This window comes from Quercus suber, unplaced genomic scaffold (assembly GCF_002906115.3).
Source record: "Quercus suber isolate HL8 unplaced genomic scaffold, Cork oak 2.0 scaffold_80, whole genome shotgun sequence".
NCBI classification, from domain to species: Eukaryota; Viridiplantae; Streptophyta; class Magnoliopsida; order Fagales; family Fagaceae; genus Quercus; species Quercus suber.
In genome coordinates, this window is record NW_027069545.1 from 417,131 (window position 1) to 440,401 (window position 23,271).

General features: G+C 34.4%; 2 protein-coding genes and 1 long non-coding RNA gene across 3 annotated transcripts; 1 reads left to right on the plus strand and 2 right to left on the minus strand.

The window, feature by feature from the left end:
- Positions 1-9,823: 9,823 nt before the first annotated feature.
- On the minus strand, positions 9,824-11,413 carry LOC136067643 (uncharacterized). The gene has a single exon (XM_065773810.1). The coding sequence runs from the start codon at positions 11,411-11,413 to the stop codon at positions 9,824-9,826; it is 1,590 nt and encodes a 529-aa protein (XP_065629882.1).
- Positions 11,414-11,500: 87 nt separating this feature from the next.
- On the minus strand, positions 11,501-13,168 carry LOC112012875 (uncharacterized). The gene has a single exon (XM_065773811.1). It carries the CDS (start codon positions 13,166-13,168, stop codon positions 11,501-11,503), a length of 1,668 nt encoding a protein of 555 aa, XP_065629883.1.
- Positions 13,169-15,401: 2,233 nt separating this feature from the next.
- Positions 15,402-18,438, plus strand: LOC112012870 (uncharacterized). The gene is made up of 2 exons (XR_002883032.2): positions 15,402-15,596; positions 17,550-18,438. It is a non-coding gene; the product is annotated as an uncharacterized LOC112012870 (long non-coding RNA).
- The last annotated feature ends 4,833 nt before the right edge of the window (positions 18,439-23,271 follow it).

The following is a 23,271-nucleotide window of genomic DNA, read 5'->3' on the forward strand; positions in this document are numbered from 1 at the left end:
TCATATTGCGTCTTGATGATGGTTCTCGGACTTGGGCACAATGCAGATATGAGAGGGTTGATAAACTTTGTGTCCATTGCGGATTGATTGGTCATACAAGAAGCCAATGTAGTAAGAGTATGGATGAGATTGAAAGGATGCTTATCTGTCAACGACATCGAATTCAATGCATTCACCAAGTTAAGTTTGGATTGATTCACTGGAGCCACACTTTCACAATGAACTTAGACCTTTCTACAACAGAAGATGCTGCTAGACAACCCAAGTAAGGTATGGGAATTTGCAACCTTCTCACCATACACATACTCACAACCCCCTTGACCACCCTAACCAATATCAACATCATTCCAACACCTCTTCTCATTCCCAAGAAGATAGTCACCAAGCTTTCCCAGACCCCAAAACACCTAACATCCCTAATCCTAATAGTCTTCACCCTCCCCATCCTCTCCCTCCTACGTCCCAGTCTGAAAATGAACATGCAACCCTAAACTCTGCAATATTTTCCCTATCTTTAGGTAATCCCTCAATCCCACCCACTCCCTTTAACTCCCCAGGTTCATCCCCTGGCCATATCCATAACTCTGACCTTCCCCCCAATCCCACCCTTGACTAGGTACCTCTTAATTCCTCTAACCATTCACATAACCCTGATAGCACTGTAACTTTTACCCTACACCCACCATGGGTACTCCCAACAGATGCTTCTCTCCGATGGACTTAGGTTGCAGAAAATGGTCCTTTTATCTTGAGGCTCCAGAACCCTTTATTGAATCTTTGGTCCAAAGGGTTAATTGAGACAGATTTAGGTTTGAAGAGGGTAGTCCCAGTAATGGGCCTCAAATTAAAATATCTCAAGCTATGGGCCAAGATCATACATGGACTCAATACTTGGTAGAACCTGAACCACAGGTGGAAATTGCACATAGCCACACTGTCAGCTTGGATACTGGGCTCAACAATATCATAACCACAGACCCTACTGACTTTGGCCCAAGCCCACCTTCCCCAATTTCAGTTTCTTCAGACCCAGGAATTTTAACTAGCCTGCATTGTGAGGAATGGCTGAAAGGAGATCATGTGCCCTCTAAAAAGAGAATCAGATCAAAACTTGGGAGGCTAGGAAGAAACATTTGCCAGAAACTCCTCTGTGGCTTCTTTTCAAAGGAAGGTGGCAACAATGCCTCCTTTAAAAACTCTTGTTATCTTAATGCAATTTGTGACTATTATCTTGCTAAGGAAACTTCAAAAAATCCACGTGAGTGCTAGGAAGCTAACCCAAATCAGCTTCCCCTACAACCATAAGGATCCTAATTTGGAACTGCAGAGGTTTGGGCAAACCCTCTGCAGTTCTTCAATGCCAACAAAAAGCCCAAGAGTTTAAACCTGATTTTATGTTCCCTATGGAAACAAAGATAGTACAAGGTAAAGGTAAGGAAGTTTGGACTAGGTGTGGTTTTATTGATGGATGGGAGGTTCCTAAAGTGGGTCTTAGTGGGGGTCTACTTCTAGTCTAGATGCCTAGACAAAGTCTTAAGGTCACTTTTGATTTTGCTCTCCTTATTCACATAGACCTCCTAGATAACAAGGGTAAACCTATCTCAATCACCTTTGTGTATGGTCACCTTGATCAAGCTAAGAGGGAGGAGGTGTGGCAACTTTCCTCCCTTAAAGCCACTGCTCATCCCAATTGGCTTTGCATTGGGGATTTCAACCAAATATTGTCAAAGGATGAGAAATTTTCTTTCACACAAGGTAGTATTGCTGGTGCCAACCTATTTCAACAAGTCATTTCAAATCTACATTTGTGTGATCTCACTGCCACAGGGCAAAGGTTTACCTAGATGAATAATAAAGAGGAGAATGGTTTGGTTACAGAAAAACTTGATAGGGCTTTTGCCAGTATTGAGTGGATTAACTTATATCCTTCATACTCTATTAGAAATCTTCCCATCATCAGGTCAGATCATGTTCCAATTATTTTGGATTTTGACTACCAAACCCCATTTACGAAAAGGCCTTTTAGATTTGAACATATGTGGACTACCCATCCATCATGTAAAGATATGGTCCAACAGGCCTAGGTTCTTAATTCACATGGTTCTAGAGCAGAACAATTAAGAAAAAAACTCTTAAGTATTAAAAGGAAAGCTTTGGAATGGAACAAAAATGTGTTTGGGAAAGTTGAGAGAGATATTAAACTGAAGCAAGCTCAGCTGCAACAAATCCAAAACTCCATTAACTTTATTAAGGATGTTATGAAGGAAAGAACTCTTAGAAATGAATTAGAGGACCTTCTAAATAGGGAAGAATTGATGTGGGCTCAAAATGCTAGAACTAGATGGATTTTCCAAGGGGATAGAAATACCAAATACTTTCAAACAGTTGTAAGATAGAGAAGAGCCAGAAGTAGAATCCTCCAAATTAAGGATAACCAAGGGAGTATTACAAAAAATCTAGGGGAAATTAAGATCATCCTGGCAGACCATTTCAAGACCTGTTTTGAGAGTAAGAACCAATCAAGTTTTGATAGTATAGTTCAGGAACTTTAGTCCTTTCCCATTCCTATACTATCTGCTCACCATCATAGCTCTTTCAATAGACCCATTACAGCTTCAGAGATTGAAGAAACTGTTTTTCAAATGGGCTCTCACAAAGCTCCATGACCTGATGGCATTCTTGCCTTTTTCTTTCAAGAATTTTGGAGCACAGTTAAATTAGATGTCATCAGCACAGTCCTGGCTTTCTTCAATTCTGGGTCTCTTTTTAAACCTCTCAATCATACCTTCATAATCCTCATGCCAAAAACCCATTTCCCTGATGAGGCCTCACATTTCAGACCTATTAGTCTTTGTAATGTAACATACAAAGTCATATCTAAGATCCTAGTTAATAGGCTAAAACCCCTGATGGACAGCATCATAACTCCTTATCAGAATGCTTTCATTAAAGGGTGGAACATTACTGATAACATCCTTATTGCTCATAAGATCCCTTAAGAAGAAGAAGGGTAGGAAAGCTAGCTTTGGAGTGCTTAAGATTGACATAAGTAAGGCCTGTGACAGGGTCAACTAGACCTTCCTTAAGGCTATTTTAACAATAATGAAGTTTGAGGCAAAGTGGATTAAGTGGATAATGGAATGTGTCTCTTCTATTCGCTACACACTGTTTGTAAATGGTAATTTGACATCTACATTCAAACCTTCCCAAGGATTAAGACTGGGGGACCCCTTATCACCCTACCTCTTCCTTTTCTGTGCTAACATCCTATCCATTTCCTTATCACAGGCTAAAAATCTAAACAAATTCAAGAGGTGAGGGTTGGAAGAAATGGTCTCTCTTTCTCCCATCTTTTGTTTGTTGATGATTCACTCCTCTTCTTCAAAAAGGATGACAAATCAATTGAAAACATCCAACTCATCCTGGAATGGTACTACTCAATCTCAGGACAAAAATTAAACCTAGCCAAATATGATCTATATTGTTCTTATAATATGCCTACTGTTGGTCAGGAAGGCCTTGCCCAAGCCCTCCATGTTAACTTGGTTCAAAATCATACCAAGTACCTTGGGATAAATTTCAAGCTTAGAGGTAACAGATGTGCTGACTTTCAATTCTTGGTTGATAAACTCCAATCCAAACTCCAAAGATGGAAAGCTAGATTGCTATCCCAAGCTATCAAAACCACCCTTATATCCTCTATTCTCCAATCTCTTCTCCTTTATACCTTATCTTGTTTCAAGGTACCTGACAACATTTGTAACAAAATGGACTCTATAATCAGGTCCTTTTGGTTGGGGCATGATCAAGCGAAGAGGAAATTGCACCTACTGAGTTAGGACAAAGTTTGTCAACCAAAAAGGTTAAGAGGACTACGCCTAAAGAAGTTCAAAACCATGAATCAAGCAATGTTATCCAAACAATTTTGGAAAATAAACCACAATCCCTAATCCCTCCTAGCTAAAACTTATAAAGCCAAATATTTTCCTAGATGCTCCATTCAGGATTGTTGCCCTAAGCCACACCATTCCTAGTACTAGAAGAATATCATCAAACAAGACAATCCAGCCTTGAAGGAAGGAAGATGGTGGATTGGTGATGGTTTTGATATCCCTCTTCAACACAAATACTAATTCCAATGCTCATATCTAAACCTGGAGGACCCTAGGCTGCCAACTGGCACAGTTGGGGACCTAATTGACCACAACACTTCCTCTTGGAAATTTGATCTGGTCAGAACCCTTTACCCTCCTCCTCAAGCTAGTGATATCCTACAAATCCCTATCCCAAAAACAAACTCAGTCCGAGACAAATTAGTGTGGAAATATTCCAATAATGGGGAATATCATGTCAAAACTGCCTATGAGCTTCTCAACAATGGGACTTTGAACATACCTAGGCTCCCTCATCTAAATCAGGAAACTTGGAATAAGGTTTGGAAAGTGAAGGTTCCTCTTAAAATAAACAATTTTGTTTGGAAGTTTGCTTGCTGACTCCTAAGTGCAAGAGATCGTACCAATATAATTTTCGGAGTACCGAGGTCTACATACAACAAAGTACTCTTATATCTACATATTTAGCCTTACTTTTTATGTTATTTTGTGACTGATTATATAATATCTTTGTGTTGCAGGTAATTAGAGCTTTACATGCAAAGTGGGGCTAGGCCAATTGAATCAAGCCAACTTACATCCAGCCAAGCATGAATTCAAAGGAAGACCAACCCAATTAAATTTAAGTCCAATTGGAGTAAGGAATCAAAGGAAATTTGTACCAAATTCAAGTCCAATTCGGATTAGGATTCCAGCCTGCATATCAGTTAGTATTTTTGGTATAACTTTCGGTTCAAATGTCCAATCAAGATGATTCAAGTTAGGTTGGAAAGTCAACTTAAAGGGCTACAACTTTGTGGTTTACCAAGAGCCCAAATTCTAACGTTAAGTGGGCCAAAATTGTCGGTTACATGAAGCCTAAAAATCTGGGATCTTCTCCAAACGGGAATTCAACTTATAATTCCTTGACCTATTTAAAGGCTCTTTAGGGAAAAATTTAGGGGGCTGAGGCTAGTGCTAGGGCTAAGGGCTAAATGTATAGAAAGTGCGGCTACTTTTTTGGCGCTAAATGTATAGAAAGTGCGGCTACTTTTTTGGTTTTCTTCCATAATAGTTAGTTTTATTTTATTTGTCTAATTTAATGTTTAGTATTTTATTTTTGTGTTTTCTTTCAATTATCATAAGTAGCTAAATTTATAATTAGGGTTGAGGATGAAACCTTGTTAAGGATTATCAGTAATTATGTGATTTGATTTTTTTCCCACAATAGTTATTCTTTAGTAATTTAAATTGTTCTTACTTCATATCAATTGACTAAGATGAGATTCTAGATATGAGTTCAATTATGTTTTTCTCATGATTTAGGATTTGTCTTAATTAATTGAATGCTTGGTTTATTAATTCTTGATTATAAAATTGGATATCATTTGTGATTTGTCTGTCAATGGATACAATTTATTATTTAATTTTTAGAATTGGATATATCTTGTGATTTGTTTGGCTACGGATATAATTGATGATTTGGTTTTATACTTAAAAAGCGAAGAAGAACATGCTTTAGATTTTTAAACATAAGTTTTAATGATGATATTTTCCATGATAACAAGATTAATTTCTAGATTATCATGCAGTGGTTGGAAAAAATTAATGATCATAAATATATGCTGATATGACTTACAAGGCGAATTCCAAAACCTTAATTCCTTTCCCTTGATTGTTTACATCTTTTTATTACTTTATATCTTTTGCTTAGTTTAACTATCTGCTTAATTTTATTATTTGCTTAGTTTATATAATTTCAAAACAACCAATTTTTATTAAACTAGATTATGATTAATTTGGTTAAGATTTGATTTAATTTTCCTACGTTCATTCAAGTTCATGTGGGTTCGACCTTGTTCTTATCAAACTATACTTCGGTACAATTCATACACTTGCGAGAACTTTAAAATTTCACAACGAGGTCGAATCACAAGGAGCAGGATAAATTTAAAGACAATATAATTAAACAACAATTTTTGTGAAGAAGAAAAGTATTTTTGCTTAATAATTGTTAACAAGAATAATAATAATAACTTATTTAAATCAATAATGTAAATACCAAAGCATTGGGGTGTTTCCCTACATCGATATGAAATTCTTTGTGATCTAAGAAATTATATATTTCGTAATTGATTGTTCTTTTACAATTAAATACTTATGATTCGGTTGAACTAAGATAATTCAAGAACGCATGATAACCTAGATTAATAATGCAATTGGAAAAGTTTTCAGAAAAAACTCATTCACTTTAAAACCTGATTTCTGTTTGAAACTATCAGAAATTCATCTAAACAATAAGAAAAACATGATTGAAGTTATTGAAAGCATGGAAGAACTAATACATCAAAAGAAATCTAATTGAACAATTAAATATGTTGTTGATAAAATCCTAGAAAGAATCACATTGAATATTCATACTATATAGAAGAAACATAATCTCTATACTTAGCAAAGAGTTTAGGCTACCATTAGAGAAAGAAAAATACAAGGTTTTCTCCACCAAATTTGTTCTACACAGCCTCCCTTCAAAACCCTAATGTAAAAAAGTGTCCAAAGAAAATAAAACTTTTAATATTTTAATTTTCATCCAAGTTTACAGTAGTAACTTGTGAGTTAATTTCTACCTTCAAAAGTTGAGAATTTCGAAAAACTCAAAACTAGAAAGTTGTAGATATTTAAGTGACGGTTCCAACCCATCTAGCTTTGTCAATTGGATTTTTAACAACAGAGATACGTCCAAAATATTGATAAGTGCTCAAACCTGATTTTTCCTTTTCAGATTCTGCCTCTTTGATTTCTTTCCTTGTTTGAAGCTTCCAAACATAGTAGACAACTCAAGCACTCCAACTACACCTCCTTATTGTCCTTTAGCTCCTCTTTAATTCTAGTTTGGCCTCCATTCTCTCACAGACTTTTGTAAACTCATCTTTTTCACATGATTTCTTGAAAATAGAAAATTACACCCAATGAATGACATCTTATTCAAGAAATTATGTAAAGATGAATAATAAGGACTAATGCAAATCATGGCTTAATTATACAAATTAAGCATAGTAATAAAGAAATAACGCCCACATAAATATATAAAAAGTATACATTTTAAGACATTATCACACCCCCCAACTTAAATCTTGCTAGTCCCTAGCAATCCACAAAGCACCCATGTCTATTGAAAGTGAAAAATTAAAACTAAAATACAAGCCACTTTCGTAGGCTACACGATTACACTTCCCATGTGTAGCAAGTCTTTGAACCCCTAGGTCACCCTTATTGGATGAGTTTACTCTCGTGAGGGTCTGCAGTGACTCTACCCACAAAAGTCAAAGGTTTCTTGAAAATTCCTGTAGAAAATGTTAGTCTACTTTATTATTATATCATACAAATGAACTTTCAATTTTTTAGTTGGGATACTATTCATCATATTAAAGAGTTTTCACTAGCTTCACTTTTGGAGTGTGTGTGTGCATAGCCCATCCAATCAAACTAACTTTTCCAAACATGCATAGACTAAAAATAATCTAAATTAGAGCATCTACTCCAAAACCTCTCTTAAGTTATCAACACTCTAAAGGAACACATAGAAGTAATGGCTTTTTTTTTTCTCTCTCTTCAAATCACATGTGAACAAAAAGGAAAGAAGAAGTTTTAAAAATATCACATGTGTAGACAAAAACAGCCACTAAAACAATGGAAAAAGATCTTTCGGAAAGGATGTTGAATTCCTAGAAACATGAGGTTAATACCATTCTCATCCCTAATTTTTATCCCAAACACATACCAGCCATGCACTTTTAGGATCAAGTAGGACTTTAAGCTCAGTGGTAGTATAATCTTATGGCTAGGTAAAGGCAAAACTGCTCTCCTTGAAATATGAGATATATGAATCAAATGCAGAAAATTCAAGCCAAACCCAACTCATAATAATAACAACCAACTTGAATCAAAATAACATTTACTCAACCATATAACTCTTCTGAAATACATGAAAGATGTGTAAGACCAATGATTTATTGATTGATTATGTATGTGATAAGCAAGAATGTATTGACCCACAATGGTAATTCAATTAATTAATTAATTAGTCAAGTGAATTAATTAATTCAATTACATGCAACAAGCGTGGTAGCACAAATAAATCACCAAATAACTAAGTGCAGCAGAAATTAAATTTAACACAGGCGATTTGTTAATGAATGGGAAAAACCACTGAGACAAAACCTCATTGTGTGATTTTAAGGTCACCACTCCCGAGAATCCACTATTATCAAAACAAGCAGTTACAAGTAAAAGGAATCCCAGTACCTCATACCAACTTATAGTTGAACTCTTACCCCAATATACAATTGGACTTGTAATGTAGTGACAATCTCTCATTTCAATGCATGACTCCAAGTACGTGATTAACCAATCAATGCATGGATCCCAATACGTGACTAACACACCAACTTGAGAAAGATGTTAGCTACATAGTTCTTCAGTTCATCTAACAATGAAAATCAAGAAGCTGCTTGGTTGCAAAACTCTTGGCACACAGACGCAGTAGCTTCTACCAAAAGATGAACTAGGGCAAATTGTCTCTGGTTACATTATGCATGTAAAATCACTTTGCATCATGTTGCATCCTTTTTTTTATGGCCCTTAAAATAATCCTTATATATGTCTAGGGTTGTGAGAAAAGAAACTCTGCACAAATATACTTGGATATACGTGAAAACAAATCTGAAAATTTAAATTTCATAATTCTCGATTGATACAGCTTCATCGAGTAGCTGTCGAGAATAAGGTCATTAAACCTCGATAGATACCTATCTGTCAAGCTATCTGTCGAGTTTTAATGAACACACTTCTTTACTTGTTTCTTAGACAGATTTGCATGGCGTCAATACTAGACTTGAACTCTTGTTCCTTGAAGTACTAAACCGACCCTAAATCTACCCAATTACAAGTAAAGTGCATTTTGTCAAAAGATTAGCCAATTACATCAAAATTGCCCTAACAGTATGTCTCCTCTTTGTTTTTCTTTTCTTTTTTTATCTTTCTTTTCTCTCTTTTTTTTTTTTTTTCTTTCTTCTTCTTTTTGATTTTTTTTTTTTTTAAAAAAAGAGAGACAATGGTGGTATCTAAATGCATCAATTGCTCAGAACTTGAACACCCAAGAGAATACCCATAAATAAAAATGTATTCTGGTATTGTAGAAGTATTTCTCATGGCTTAAATGATGGTGACAATGGTTAGTATAAAGGTGGGCTGAATATTTGTTTAGCTGATGACAAAAAATTGGTGGTCTTTGGCTCTCATCTCATAAAATTCCACATAAACGAGCATGCCTAAGGACAAAAATAAGTAGGATCATGGTGTATCTCCACATAATGTTTCCAATAGTCAACCAAAAAATATAAAGATATTTTACAAAACTTGAAGCATATGAGAGAAATTTAAGAGTTCAAACAAAGATATAATCTCACAAAGAAAAGAAAGGCCCAAGAACTCTCCATATGGATTAAGTTTCAACTTATATCTTGCTTGTCCATGATCCATACATATCCAACATCCTACCGCCTGCTAACTCGGCTATTGTGCTCAAAAGTTTCCAATTATACTATTCATGAAAGAGTCTTAATATAGCAAATAGTATAACCAACTCAGCATTATTCATTCCATCACATGATATAAAAATAAAGCTTATAACTCTTCTGCATTCAAATTAAAGTTTTTTTTTTTTTTTTTTTTTAGTCTATTTTAGCTTTGTCCACCTCTATGCCTCTAGAAGACACTACATGCCCAAGAACAATTCCTGAAGTGACCATAAAATGACACTTTTCCCAATTAAGAACTAAGCCTTTTTCTTCACAACGGGCTAAAACCAATTTTAAGTTATTAAGACAATCATCAAAAGAGTCACCAAAGACAGACAAGTCATCCATAAACACTTCCAAAAATTTCTCAACCATGTCACTAAAAATACTAACCATGCATCTTTGAAAAGTGGCTGGTGCATTACATAGCCCAAATGGCATTCTTCGAAAGGCGAAGGTACCAAAAGGGCAAGTGAAAGTGGTCTTTCCCTGATCTTCTAAGGCAATCTCTATCTGGTAATAGCCTGAATAGCCATCTAGGAAGCAATAGAACATATGGCCAGCTACCCTTTCCAATATTTGGTCAATGAAAGGTAAGGGGAAGTGGTCTTTCCTAGTTACAACATTAAGCTTCCTATAGTCCACACACATTCTCCAACCTATAACTAATCGGGTTGGGATCATCTCATTGTTTTCATTCTTGACCACAGTCATTCCAGACTTCTTAGGAACCACCTGTGTTGGGCTTACGCACTTACTATCAGAAATAGGGTATATGATACCTGCATCTAACAATTTAATTACCTCATTTTTAACAACATCTTTCATTGTTGGGTTAAGCCGACGTTGGGGTTCTCTAGAAGTCTTACAATCATCCTCTAGGTAAATTTTATGTGTGCAAATCAATGGGCTAATGCCCTTGATATCAGCTATGGTCCATCCTAGGGCTGATTTGTGGTCTCTTAAAACATTCAACAACTTACCTTCCTGTTCCTCATTTAATGCAGAAGAAATAACTACAGGAAAAGTTTCACCTGGACCCAAATATGCATGCTTAAGACCACTGGCCAACGGCTTAAGTTCTAGCTGTGGTGCCTCTTCACTTGAAGGCACAGGCTTTTTGTCACTCTTTGGTAGCTCCTCAAAGCGAGATCTCCATCCTTCATTAATTGCCATCACCTGTTGTTCTTCCAAAACCTGTGAGGAATCCAACAAAGAACAAATTTCAGATAAATGAATATTGCTTTTTAAATCATAAGAATCAACAGAATTATTAAGAAGAGCTTCAAGAGGATTAGAAAAACAATTTTTATTAAACTCTTCTTGAACCACTGCCTCAATGAGGCTCACATAAGCACAGTCATCATCTTCATGTGGTTGTTTAGCCACATGAAATATGTTTAGCTCCAAAGTCATGGAACCAAAAGTGAGTTGCATCCTTCCATTCCTGCAATTAATTAAAGCATTAGCTGTGGCAAGGAAAGGTCTACCCAAAATAATAGGGGTATGAGCACTAGGATGTAAAACAGGTTGGTAATCTAGAACAATAAAATCAACTGGATAATAAAAGTGTTCAATTTTTACCAACACATCCTCAACCATCCCCTTCAGCTCCCTTACAGAGCGGTCAGCTAGCTGTAAAGTTACTGAAGTAGGTTTTAACTCACCAAGTCCAACTTTTTGATATACACTGAATGAGATCAAATTAATACTTGCCCCAAGATCTAGCAATGCATGCTCCATGATGTAATCTCCAATAGTACAAGAGATCGTAGGACAACTTGGATCCTTATACTTTGGTGGGGTCTTATGTTGAATAACTGCACTTACCTATTCTGTTAGGAATGCAGTCTTCTTCACATGATGCTTTCTCTTGATGGTGCATAAGTCCTTAATTACCTTGGCATATGCAGGCACTTGCTTGATAACATGCAATAATGGCAAATTTATCTTGACTTGATGCAAATGCTCTAATATCTCAGATGTGGTGTCCAATTTCCTAAGTAATTTTAAGGCTTGTGGAAATGGTGGAGAGATTGGGCATTGTTCAATGTCATCAAGCCCAAGTGACTCAGTTTCATCCTTCCTTTCTTCAACTGGGGTCTCCTTAGAGTTCTTAGTTATTAAAGGAGCACTTTTATCAATCTCTTTACCACTCCTCAAAGTGGTCACAACTTTTACTTCATCATGTTTATCCTTAGAGCCAATTTTTAGATTTTGATTGATGGGATTGGGTTGAGTTTGGGAAGGAAACTTCCCTCTCTCTGTCCCACTCAATGAATTTGTAAGCCTTGTTATATGACTCTTGGTCTCTCGTACCTCTTCATCTAGCCTAGTGAGCATGGATTCAAACTTTTGATTTTGCTCACTTTGCCTTTGAATGAAAGTACTAAGTGCATCCTCCAAGGAAGGTGTAGATGATGATGCATGTGGTGAATTAAAATTCCTTGGAGCAGGAGTATTCAACACATTGTCACTCTTATAACTCAAATACGGATGGTTTCGCATATTTGGGTTGTAATTGTTAGAATATGAAGAATTATTTGGCCTGTATGAATTAAATGCATGTACTTGTTCTTCTGGCACATTTAAGAATGATGAAAGTGATGCACATTCATTTGTAGCATGGTTTATCTCATGACAGATTTTACACACCTCCATTGGGTCCTCTCTAAAGGTAGCACTAACACTCTTACTTCCTTTCATTTTGAGTGCCTCTATTTCTTTAGTTAACATGCTGATTTTTGCACTCATGTTATCATCTTCCCTTAACTTGAAAACACTTCCACTAGAAGTGGTAGTGTTAGTTCTAGTCCTATCAGTGGAGTTCATAGGGCTAGGTCCAGTCCATGTGTTTGAGTTTTCAGCTATCTCATCAAGATAATCCATTGCATCTTTGGGTTCTTTTTGTAAAAAGTCCCCTCCGCATGAGAGTTGAACAAACTGCCGGTCCCTAGGTGTAAGTCCTTCATAAAAATAGCTAACCAACCTCCAATCTTTATACCCATGAGTTGGGCAGAAATTGAAAAGATCTTTGTACCTTTCCCAAGCTTGGTATAAGGTCTCATTTTCTCCTTGGACAAAACTAGCTATCCTTCTTTTTACTTGCTGGACTTTGTGGGGAGGAAAATGTTTCTTAAAAAACTCTTTGGCCATCTCCCCCCAACTACCTATAGACCTAGCTTTCAAAGTGTAAAGCCAACTTCTTGCCTTATCCTTAAGAGAAAAAGGAAAGAAACGTAACTTAGCAGTCTCAATAACATTTTGTGCATAGAAACTACTAATTACCTCTTCAAAAGCTCTAACATGGACATAAGGATTTTCATTTTCTTGTCCTCTAAAGTCAGGAAGTATTGCTAATAAACCTTGTTTCAGTTCTACATGTGGTGCATTAGGTGGAAACATGATGCATGAAGGAATAGAATTTTGTGTGGGATGCAACAATTCATACATAGTTCTTCTATTCTCCTCATGATTATTACGTGTTTCATCACCCATGATTAATGAAGAAGGTGAAGGCAAAGGTGTGCCAAAAAGATTACCAAAATAAGTTTCAAAAATTTCTAATCTGCCTCTCTCGTTTCTAACCCAAATGCTCATGCAACAATGAATGCTAATCAAATAAAATAAATTAAAAACAAACAGAAAAATAAAAACAAAATAAGGAAAAAAATTGGAACGAAGTTACCAATAGAAGAATTTCCACTGGTTGTGCTTTGCTCCCAAAAATTTCCTCTGAACACGTAGCAACTCCCCGACAACAGCGCCAAAATTGCTTGCTCACTCCCAAGTGCAGGAGATTGTAGCAATATAATTCTCAGAGTACCGAGGTCGAACCACAAGGAGCAGGGTAAATTCAAAGACAATATAATTAAACAGTAATTTGGGTGAAGAAGAAAAATACTTTTGCTTGGTGATTGTTAACAAGAATAATAATAAAAACTGATTTAAATCAATACTGTAAATACTAGGGCATCGGGATGTTTCCCTATATCGATATGAAATTCTTTGTGATCTAAGAAAATATATATTTCATAATTGATTGTTCTTATACAATTAAAAACTTATGATTCAGTTGAACTGAGACAATACAAGAACGCATGATAACCTCGATTAATAATGCGGTTAGAAAAGTTTTCAGAAAAACCCATTCACTTTAAAACATGATTTCTACTAGAAATTCCTTTAAACAATAAGAAAAACATGATTGAACTTATTGAAAGCATGGAAGAACTAATACATCAAAAGAAATTTAATTGAACAATCAAATATGTCATTGATAAAATCCTAGAAAGAATCACATTGAATATTCATACCGTAGAGAAGAAACATAACCCCTAGCCCTAGCAAAGAGTTTAGGCTGCCATTAGAGAAAGAAAAATACAAGGTTTTCTTTTCCAAAATTCGTTCTCACCGCCTCCCTCTAAAACCCTAATGTCTAAGTGTCCAAAGAAAATAAAACTTTTCACTATTTAAATTTCCGTCCAGGTTTACAGCAGTAACTTGTGAGTTAATTTCGGCCTTCAAAAATTGAGAAGTTTGAAAAACTCAAAACTGGAAAGTTGTAGATATTTAAGTCATGGTTCCAACCCATCTGGCCTTGTATCAATTGGATTTTTGATGAGAGAGATACGCCCAGAATACTGATCAGTGCTCAAATCAGATTTTTCCTTTTCAAATTCTGCCTCTTTGATTTCTTTCCTTATTTGAAGCTTCCAATCATGTTAGATGATCCAAGCACTCCAGCTGCACCTCCTTAGACATTTAGGCATGGTCCTTTAGCTCCACTTTAATTCTAGTTTGGCCTCCATTCTCTCATAAATTTCTGTAAACTCATCTTTCTCACATGATTTCTTGAAAGTAGAAAATTACACACAATGAATAGCATTTTATTCAAGAAATTATGTAAAGATAAATAATAGGGACTAATACAAATCATGGCTTAATTATACAAATTAAGCATAGTAATAAGTAGATAACACCCACATAAATATATAACAAGTACACATTTTAAGGCGTTATCAGGTATGTGTGGAGGAGGTTAGCTTTGGGCCCTATCACAGCAGGCCCAGCCCAGAAGCTAGGATGATGGGTCAAAGGAACGATCACCCGAGGGAGTCTTTAGGTGGTCGGCTTAACATCGACTAGTTACAAGGGAAATCAGAATAAGGTGTGAACATAGTGGGGTCGGTAATCGAGAATTGATAGTGCCTTTGGGAAATTCGTTGCCGAACACTGTTTGACATTTAGAACAAGTTCCAAGAGAATCCTTTGAAGTTGTGAGGATTCCTTGGGATTCCGATGGACGTGGGAATATGTGTGAGATGGGAAAATAATGATGATAAACCCACTAATGAGAGACTATAAAAGGGTAAGGAGTTTAACACAAGAGGAGGTTGGAAAATATGGGGAGTGAAAGATTGAGAGGGAAACACTGGGAAATACAAGGGAACAGAGGGAAATAAGGAGGGAGTATTGGTAGTAAGATTTAGCTAAGAGGAACCAGGTGAAGTTTGAGGCCCAACCTGTAGGGTCGTGATATAGCCCACATATAAATTAATTGGGACCCAAATACTATTACTGAAAGGGTTTTTGGTGGCCACAGCAATTGTGATGACCCAGTTGGTCAGAAAAAAGAAAAAAGAAAAAAAAAGAAAGGGTCAGATTTTTAGCGGACCACACGTGCCCCACCTAACCCCCTTCCCTACCACTCATTAACTTATCTCTTTGGTCTTTGGCCGGCTCATTCATTTCATTTCTTCTCTTTTCTTTTTTTCATTTTCTCTCATAAACTCCTCTCTACTCTTATACCCTCTCTCACCGGTACTTCCACACCACCACCACCACCATTTCCACCATCATTTTCCAGCAAGATCACCGAAAAATTCTTGGGAACCTATAAGCACCTTCACATCCTTTTTTTGAGGTAAAAATTTATAATCTTTTTGGTGGGTTTTACATTTTTTGCTTGAGGTTATTTTTATCTAAGTTTTAATAATGTTACCCATGTGATTTATGAGCATTGAAAGTGATATTTATGTGTTTTTATGTATGGGTTTTTGTATTGGTGGAGTTATTTGATAAGTGGATATATGGTTTGTGCTAATAATGACTACCTAAGGTTTATGTATAGTGGAAAATTTAGGGGTTTTGAGTTATAACATGTGATGGTTGGTAAATTCAATTTTTCCATTGCTATTGGGTTTATTTAGAGTTAGTTGAAGTCCTAAATTTCTTGTCTTGGAAGATATTTTGATTTTGCTTTCATGGGTCTCTTAATGATGTAGTGTAAATTTTATGGAAACTAGTCATAATGTTGGAGATGATATTAAATGAGTTAACTTTATAAATTGGAGTTTAAGCATTGTGAATCAATTTGTTGAGAAACTTTGGAAGTAGAATATATTATTATTGATGAGGTTAAATACTAGGCTTGCCTAATTAAGTACTTATTTGGCAATTTCTAAATTGTAGCTAGATACAATTTTAAGCTTTATGCTTATTGTGTTAAGTTTGCTTGATATTGTTGAGATTTTAGCTAATCTCCTTTGGAGCTTGGAGAATTAGGCCTTTGCAGTTGCTAGTTAAGTAGCTTTTTAATGGGATTTTTGAAAAATAAACATGTTGCATAAATGATATTTTTGGGTTAGACACACTTTTGGAAACTACCTATGGAAATTATATTTCCCTAAAACTATTGTGTCATGACCTTAATATATGTATGATTATATATGAAATGCATCATATTTGGTATTGCATTTAGGGAAATGCATGAATTGTTGATATGGAAAAAATGAGCATCTTTTATTTAATCTTTGATAAGAAAATCATTGATTTTATGGTATATTGAAAATTTTAAAGATGCTTATTGTAAGGACTCAATTTGGATTGGACTCAGATTAGGGATGAATTTCTAACCCAACAAGCCCAAACAATAAATTTGTAGAAAATGGGTGAAAGAACTAGTTCTATTATGTAGAAAAGATCATAATAACTACTGAGTAAGGAACTTTTAATACAAACAAATTGAGAAAAATTGTCTTTGGTCTGGTTTTTGGGGTTTCTAGGGTGTTTTCTTTTTGATTAATAGGGTTACCAGTCTTTCATCTTTTTCTCTTTCTGGGTTGTTTTTTTCTTCCGTCCCCTTCTTTTAGGCCACCTTACCATTTTATATATCACGATCGTCATATCATTTTCACCAGACACGTGTAGGTTAGATTCTAGGAACTTTTTCCTGTCCCATCCAACACCTCCTAGAATCTTCAACTATTAACCATAAGGCTGCTTAACTACTGTTCAGGTATCACCTCCATATTAATGCAGCTAGAGAGTTAGCTGGAAAGTATTTAATGTGGAGGTAGCAGCTTTAGAAGATATTTGTTATCTCCCTTTGTTTCTCCCTTATCGCCCATTTGTTTCTCAATTATAATACAACCTTGTGGGGTATATATCCAGAATGATAAGATAATTGAATCTACCTTGGACCTTTATGTCCGAGATGGATTTATCCTCGGACGTATTTTGGACTATCACATACAATTTCTATCTCTTTTTCTTGTACTATTCCCATCGTGTTCCTATTTGGCCATCCTCGGATGGACTAACGTCCTCGGGCTGGGCCATTGGGCCATTGGCCCACCTTTTACAATCTTAATAATATATTTTTGGATAATTGACCCCACACTTATCTTGTCCAGTATTATTTGGGAAATTGATAGAAAATCTCTTGACAAGAATAAAGTTGAAAACCTTACAAACTTTGTAGAAGTTAGATTATTTAAAGTTTTCTGAAACTGCTTGGATATAAACTATGTGTTTCAAAGTAATGTAACTTGTGAGTTTATATGGTTTTAACGCCATGCCATGTGTGATTTTCTAGTGATCACCCGATTTGGTTTCGGTGGCTTTTCACTTTGGATGACGCGTTCTTCCCTGCTGTCCATGGGGGGAAGAGGTTCCTTGATTGTGTGTGGGTGAGATTGTTGCCCATGGGGCCAAGAGACCACATGCAAGAGAGGTCCTATTTGACACGCTCTTTCTGCTGCCCATGGGGGGAGAGAAAAATCTTGAGGGTATTGGTGAGGCTGTTGTTTATGGGACCAAGAGTCTGCATATCAGAGAGGACAATATCATGCCAGTTGTGAATGGGTGGATTCCCTGATCAGTCTATGTGGTAGTATGGTATATTTGTGATAAATTACCGTATGTTAGATTTTATAGCTTTGGAAATTATATTGTTAGTGCTCACAGATTATAGTATATAGTTTCAAGGTATTTACTTTGAGAAACTTTGTGTTTCATTATTAAATCATTCTTGTCATATTATTATTATTGAAGATGAAACTTACATTTCTCCCACCCCCATTAATTATACTACTTACTGGGCTTTAGCTCATCCCAATTTTTCACAGTCTTACAGATTAATTAGCTATATCATGAGAATGGAGCTTGCCTTATTGGTAGTGATTGGAGTTTTATGCTGAATTGGAAGACTTACATTACTAATGGTTGGTGATTCGATCTAGTTGTTTTTAAGGGAGCTTGTAGTAGTTAATTTTATTAGAAGTTGGGCTCTTGAGGCTTATTAGCCCAAGAGTTTTGTTGGGATTGCATATTTTAGAGAACTTTGGGATTTTCCATTTAAATCATCAAAGTTTTGTTCTATATTCATGTATATGTGGAGGGACATGATTTTTAGTTTTGTTCGTAAATGTATTATAGAGCTTTGACTTACTTTGAGAATATATTCAATGGAATTATTATGATAATTCTTGATGTCGGTACTTGATATGATTTTTGTGGATTGAATTGTCAAAAAGGAAAAATCTACAGGTAATTTGAGACGTCTTTCTCATGGTTTGGACCCTTTGGAGTTTTGGGTGTGATAGCAATGATCCTCACACATCTGTTTCTATATATCATACGTTTTAAACGTGAACATTCTTAAAAAATATGGACATCTCACTTAAAATGATAGAGATTAGGTGTTCAAAGTAAACACTAACGAATATATATATATATATATATATAGGGAAGCTTTTTCCTTCTATACGTGTCTGCTACAAATCGAAACCCCAACACAATCACACTCTTTTAGTACCCTGCCTAATATAGATTGTCATTCAACTTAGATTCATTGAAACAAAGAAAGTACATAGGGAAGCTTTTTCCTTCTATACGTGTCTGCTACAAATCGAAACCCCAACACAATCACACTCTTTTTGTTTCTTGCCTAATATAGATTGTCATTCAACTTAGATTCATTGAAATAAAAAAGTACATAGGGAAGCTTTTTCCTTCTATACGTGTCTGCTACAAATCGAAACCTCAACACAATCACACTCTTTTAGTCTCCTGCCTAATATAGCTTGTGCTTAAAAAAAAAAAAAAAAAATATATATATATATATATATATATAGTAAGTGGACATACAAATCAGCTTCCCTTGTGAACCCTTATTTGCTGATGTATATATCATCGGTGAAACTATGCTTACGTGATTGAAGAAACATATATACTTGAATTTCTAGGAAGTTCCAATATCATCAGGTATCAAATTACGTTACGTAGATTGCCCAGGAAAGATACGTAATGGAATTGAAGATGACACAGTCAGTAATGAGCTGTATCCATTCATCAAATTTGTTTAATGAAATATTCGAAAAAGAGAGCACAAGATCTTGTGATCAGTGAGGATATTGGAATATTACCGAATAGGATAATAGCAGAGATCAACCAATATTAAAGTTTTTCAGCTGTACGGGTCACGTAAGGATACAGAAAACTTGTCCTATTAGTTACTGTATGAAAGATTAATTATTAAGCTTATACTAGATAATCTTGATGACTTTTGGAATTTTGAACTACAAAATGGAATAAAATTCTGTATCACTCTTTTAGTGTTTTACTTTATGTTCTGCCAACTGTAGTATGCGGTGTATTTGATTTTTTTTTTTTTAATTATTAAATTTAAACTATGATTACTTTACCAAAATTTTTTTTGTATGTGATTGATATAGCCGAAAGTTGAACACTTAGAATAGGATATCCTCATTATCTTATGAAATCCTCCACTAGTCCCACATGACAAAATTAGGTTAAAAGGTATTGATATTGATGTAATTGGGTTGGATACTTGGATATGAATTTGTCAAGAGCTACCAAATATTGAAGAACGACTAAAGATAGAAATTTCGCTTATGCAAAACACGTCTCACTCTAGTAAATCACTAAGGTGGAAATAATAACAAAGGCAAAAACTTAGCTTGTACTTCGCCTGACCAAATCACTGGAGTATATAAATCATATTATACACAACTTTTTTAGAACAAGAAAGGCTGCCATACCAAAGCCAAAAATTTCAAATCTTGAAGCTTTTTTCCTAACCTAAATAGATTAAAGAAGAAAATACATTGTGTGCTCTTAACATACCTTAGAGCTTTTAACCCTTCTTGAAACTATGAAGTTTAATTCCAATGAATTAATGTACTTTGTTGCAAAATTTTGACGAGTTCTTTAGAGTGCTAGAAATTTTGGTTCAACTATGCGATGTTTATTCATGGGAAGATAACTAAAGAAAGATTCCAAAGTTTTGGGATTACTATGATAGAAAGGCAAATAAAATATTTGCAAAGGTTACGTATAGAGTCTATAACTACTATGTGAGTATAGACTATTATAAATGTTTCTTTATGGTGATTTTTCTAATGAGATTGGATCCGAAGATGGTTTTTCCATTTAAGAGGTTATGCATTGATTTTCCACTTTGCTATCAAATCTTGATGTTGCATGTTTATTATTTAATTATTATTGCTTTTGTGATTTAGTAGTATACTTGTGGTTATTATAATTTTCTTGAGATATTTGTGTGGATATTATAATAAACTTGTGCAAAAATGTCATTACCTTTGCTTCATAAGTTGTTGTGGTCCAAATTAATAAGAATTTTCCTTTTTCACGCAGTACTAGAGCTTTTAGAACACACGCGCGCGCACACACACACACACACATATATATATTTATTTAATACAGAGAAGTCTAGCCTGTGCATTGCCCTACAAACTACAAAGTAAGGCAAAGAAGAGCGAGGCTGTAGTTTAGATAGCCTAAACTAGACTTTAAATGATTAATTGAGCTATAGTTAAGGACAGAACTCAGGTTTATAGGGAATTTTTTTTTTAAATTATATCCTAATTTAATGACATACTTATGATATTATCTTAATATAATATTGTAAGATGTTATAAAAAAAAATTAATTAAGCATTTTAATATATTTAGTATTGTATCTTTTTTTTTTTTTGAGAAAAATATATAACAAGTTAATGAGAGATGATGTCTCATTTATTACTTCAATCACTTAGAAAAAAAAATAATTATAACAAAATGTATTTATTGTATTATAATTTTTCAACATTATTTAAAATCTAATATACATACATATTATTAAGCATTTAGATTATAGGAAAATCTCAGTAAATAGAAAATTATAATAAAAAAATGAAAATATTGATGTTCATTCCGATAATATTTAAATATGGAACAAAAAAATGATTAATTTTATTGTCATATATAGTTATATATTAATTGATACACCTTAACAAAATAAGCAATTATGTTGTCAACAAAATTAATGAAGTTAAATTACATTAAAGTATTTTGTACAAATATATTCGGGAAAATGTATAATACATGTTTAATACGTTTTTTTTTTTTTTTTGGATTAATGTTTAACATATTTAATTATAAAAAACATGTATTTTTAGAATATTTTTGTTTCATCAAATATACGGTAGCTTTTTAGAAGCATGCATACGTACGCATGTTTACTAACTATGTTTTGGAGAAAATGACTCTAACATCATATCATCTTCTAAATGGTTGATCGGTAATGCAACTTAATTTAGTCATTAATAATGTCTGATCTTCCTTAAAATACTAAGGTCTAATTTGTACTGATGGTGCTCTCTCTCTCTCTCTCTCTCTCTCTCTCTCTCTCTCTCTCTATATATATATATATATATATAATGCAATTGTATCTCTCTCTCTCTCTCTCTCTCTCTCTCTCTCTCTCTATATATATATATATATATATAATGCAATTGTAGTACTATAATGAATCATTATTTTAGGGGTGACAAAATTGAACACGACTCGCAAATTCGACATGACACGACACGAAATTAGTAGGTTATGAGTTGAGTCTTAAGGGGTACGTTTTATATTCAGGTTGACATAACTGACCTGTTTAATAAATGATTTGAGTTAGTATTCAACATATGAAACTCATTTAACTTGTTTGACTCATTTAATTAAACGACATTTAAATATACCCTTTAAACTCTAGATATATAAACTTATTAGTTGTTGTGATTTATTTTCTTTGACATATTGTGATTGATTATTTGTGATATTGAAATATGCTTTAGTTTTGAATAACTATTTGTTATGCACGCAATTATTTGTTACTTCTGAATTTTATATTAAAAATATTTTTTTTGTTTGTTTTTTCATAAGTTTTTTGCTTTCATTTTGATAATATCTAATAAACAAGTTAACACAATTAACCTGTTTAATAAATGAGTTGAGAAATCTTGACCCATTTAATAAACATGTCAGGTTAGTATTAACCTATATAATCGAATACTCATCAGTTGACACGATACGAACCCGATACGCGAACATGAATTGCCATCCCTAATTAATTTCCCAAGAAATGCCCACATTAATTTTTTTTTTTTTTTTTTAATAATTTCTATCCCTCAAACTTTTCTTCAGACAAGTGATAATGATGGATTAGTAAAGTAGGGGCTTATATTTCCAATCAAATCACTAAGAGAAACATGAGGACCTAAATACTGGTGGATATTCAACCTTATATTTTTGGTGTTACTGGACCAAACCTTTCAAACTTGGTTGGATACCAGGGGATGTCTAACATTACTTGAGTCATTTCCCATTAGATTTAAAAGCAATAAAGATTTAGTATACAGATCAGTGATACTTTAAAGAAGAGAAAATAAGCATATATATATGAAATTGTTACGACTGAAACTTAATTAGCTGCACTAGACGATGATGCCACCTGAACCCAGTTGCATCTCCCACTAGTAAAGTTCGTCAGGTAAATAAATTAATACAGTTTTTAAGTGTCGGGTCAAAGACTAAGGTCCTTTGCTCAAGTTTTTTTATTTTTATTTATTATTATTGCAATTTAATTTAATTACAATTTGTAAGTTCTTATGGATGCAGCTAGAAGAGAAGATTTAATTGTCAGTCTGCAAGGATTTTTATGGTTGCAGTGGTAATTATAACTTGAGAATATTTTTTAACATAGTACCAGAAGTACTAGGAAAAAAAAAACATGTTTTCCTTGAAGGCCATGAAGAGATTCTTGTACTCCATAATCAAGGTTTCATTGATACCTCTCTCATCTGAAATTTTTATTTTTATGTTTTTGACTTCCATATGAAAAAATCACTACCAAAAAAAAAAAAAGAGAAAAGGAAATAAATGGCGAAGTGGTGGAAGTGGTAGGTTATGGTCATATATAGGAGGTGAGAAATGGGGGAAGAAATAAAGAGTAGAGGCTATGATTTATTC

Bases quoted from the DNA above. Each gene is read 5' to 3' on its own strand.
- LOC136067643 (XM_065773810.1), bottom strand. From the start codon at position 11,413: ATGGAGCATGCATTGCTAGATCTTGGGGCAAGTATTAATTTGATCTCA.
- LOC112012875 (XM_065773811.1), bottom strand. From the start codon at position 13,168: ATGGGTGATGAAACACGTAATAATCATGAGGAGAATAGAAGAACTATG.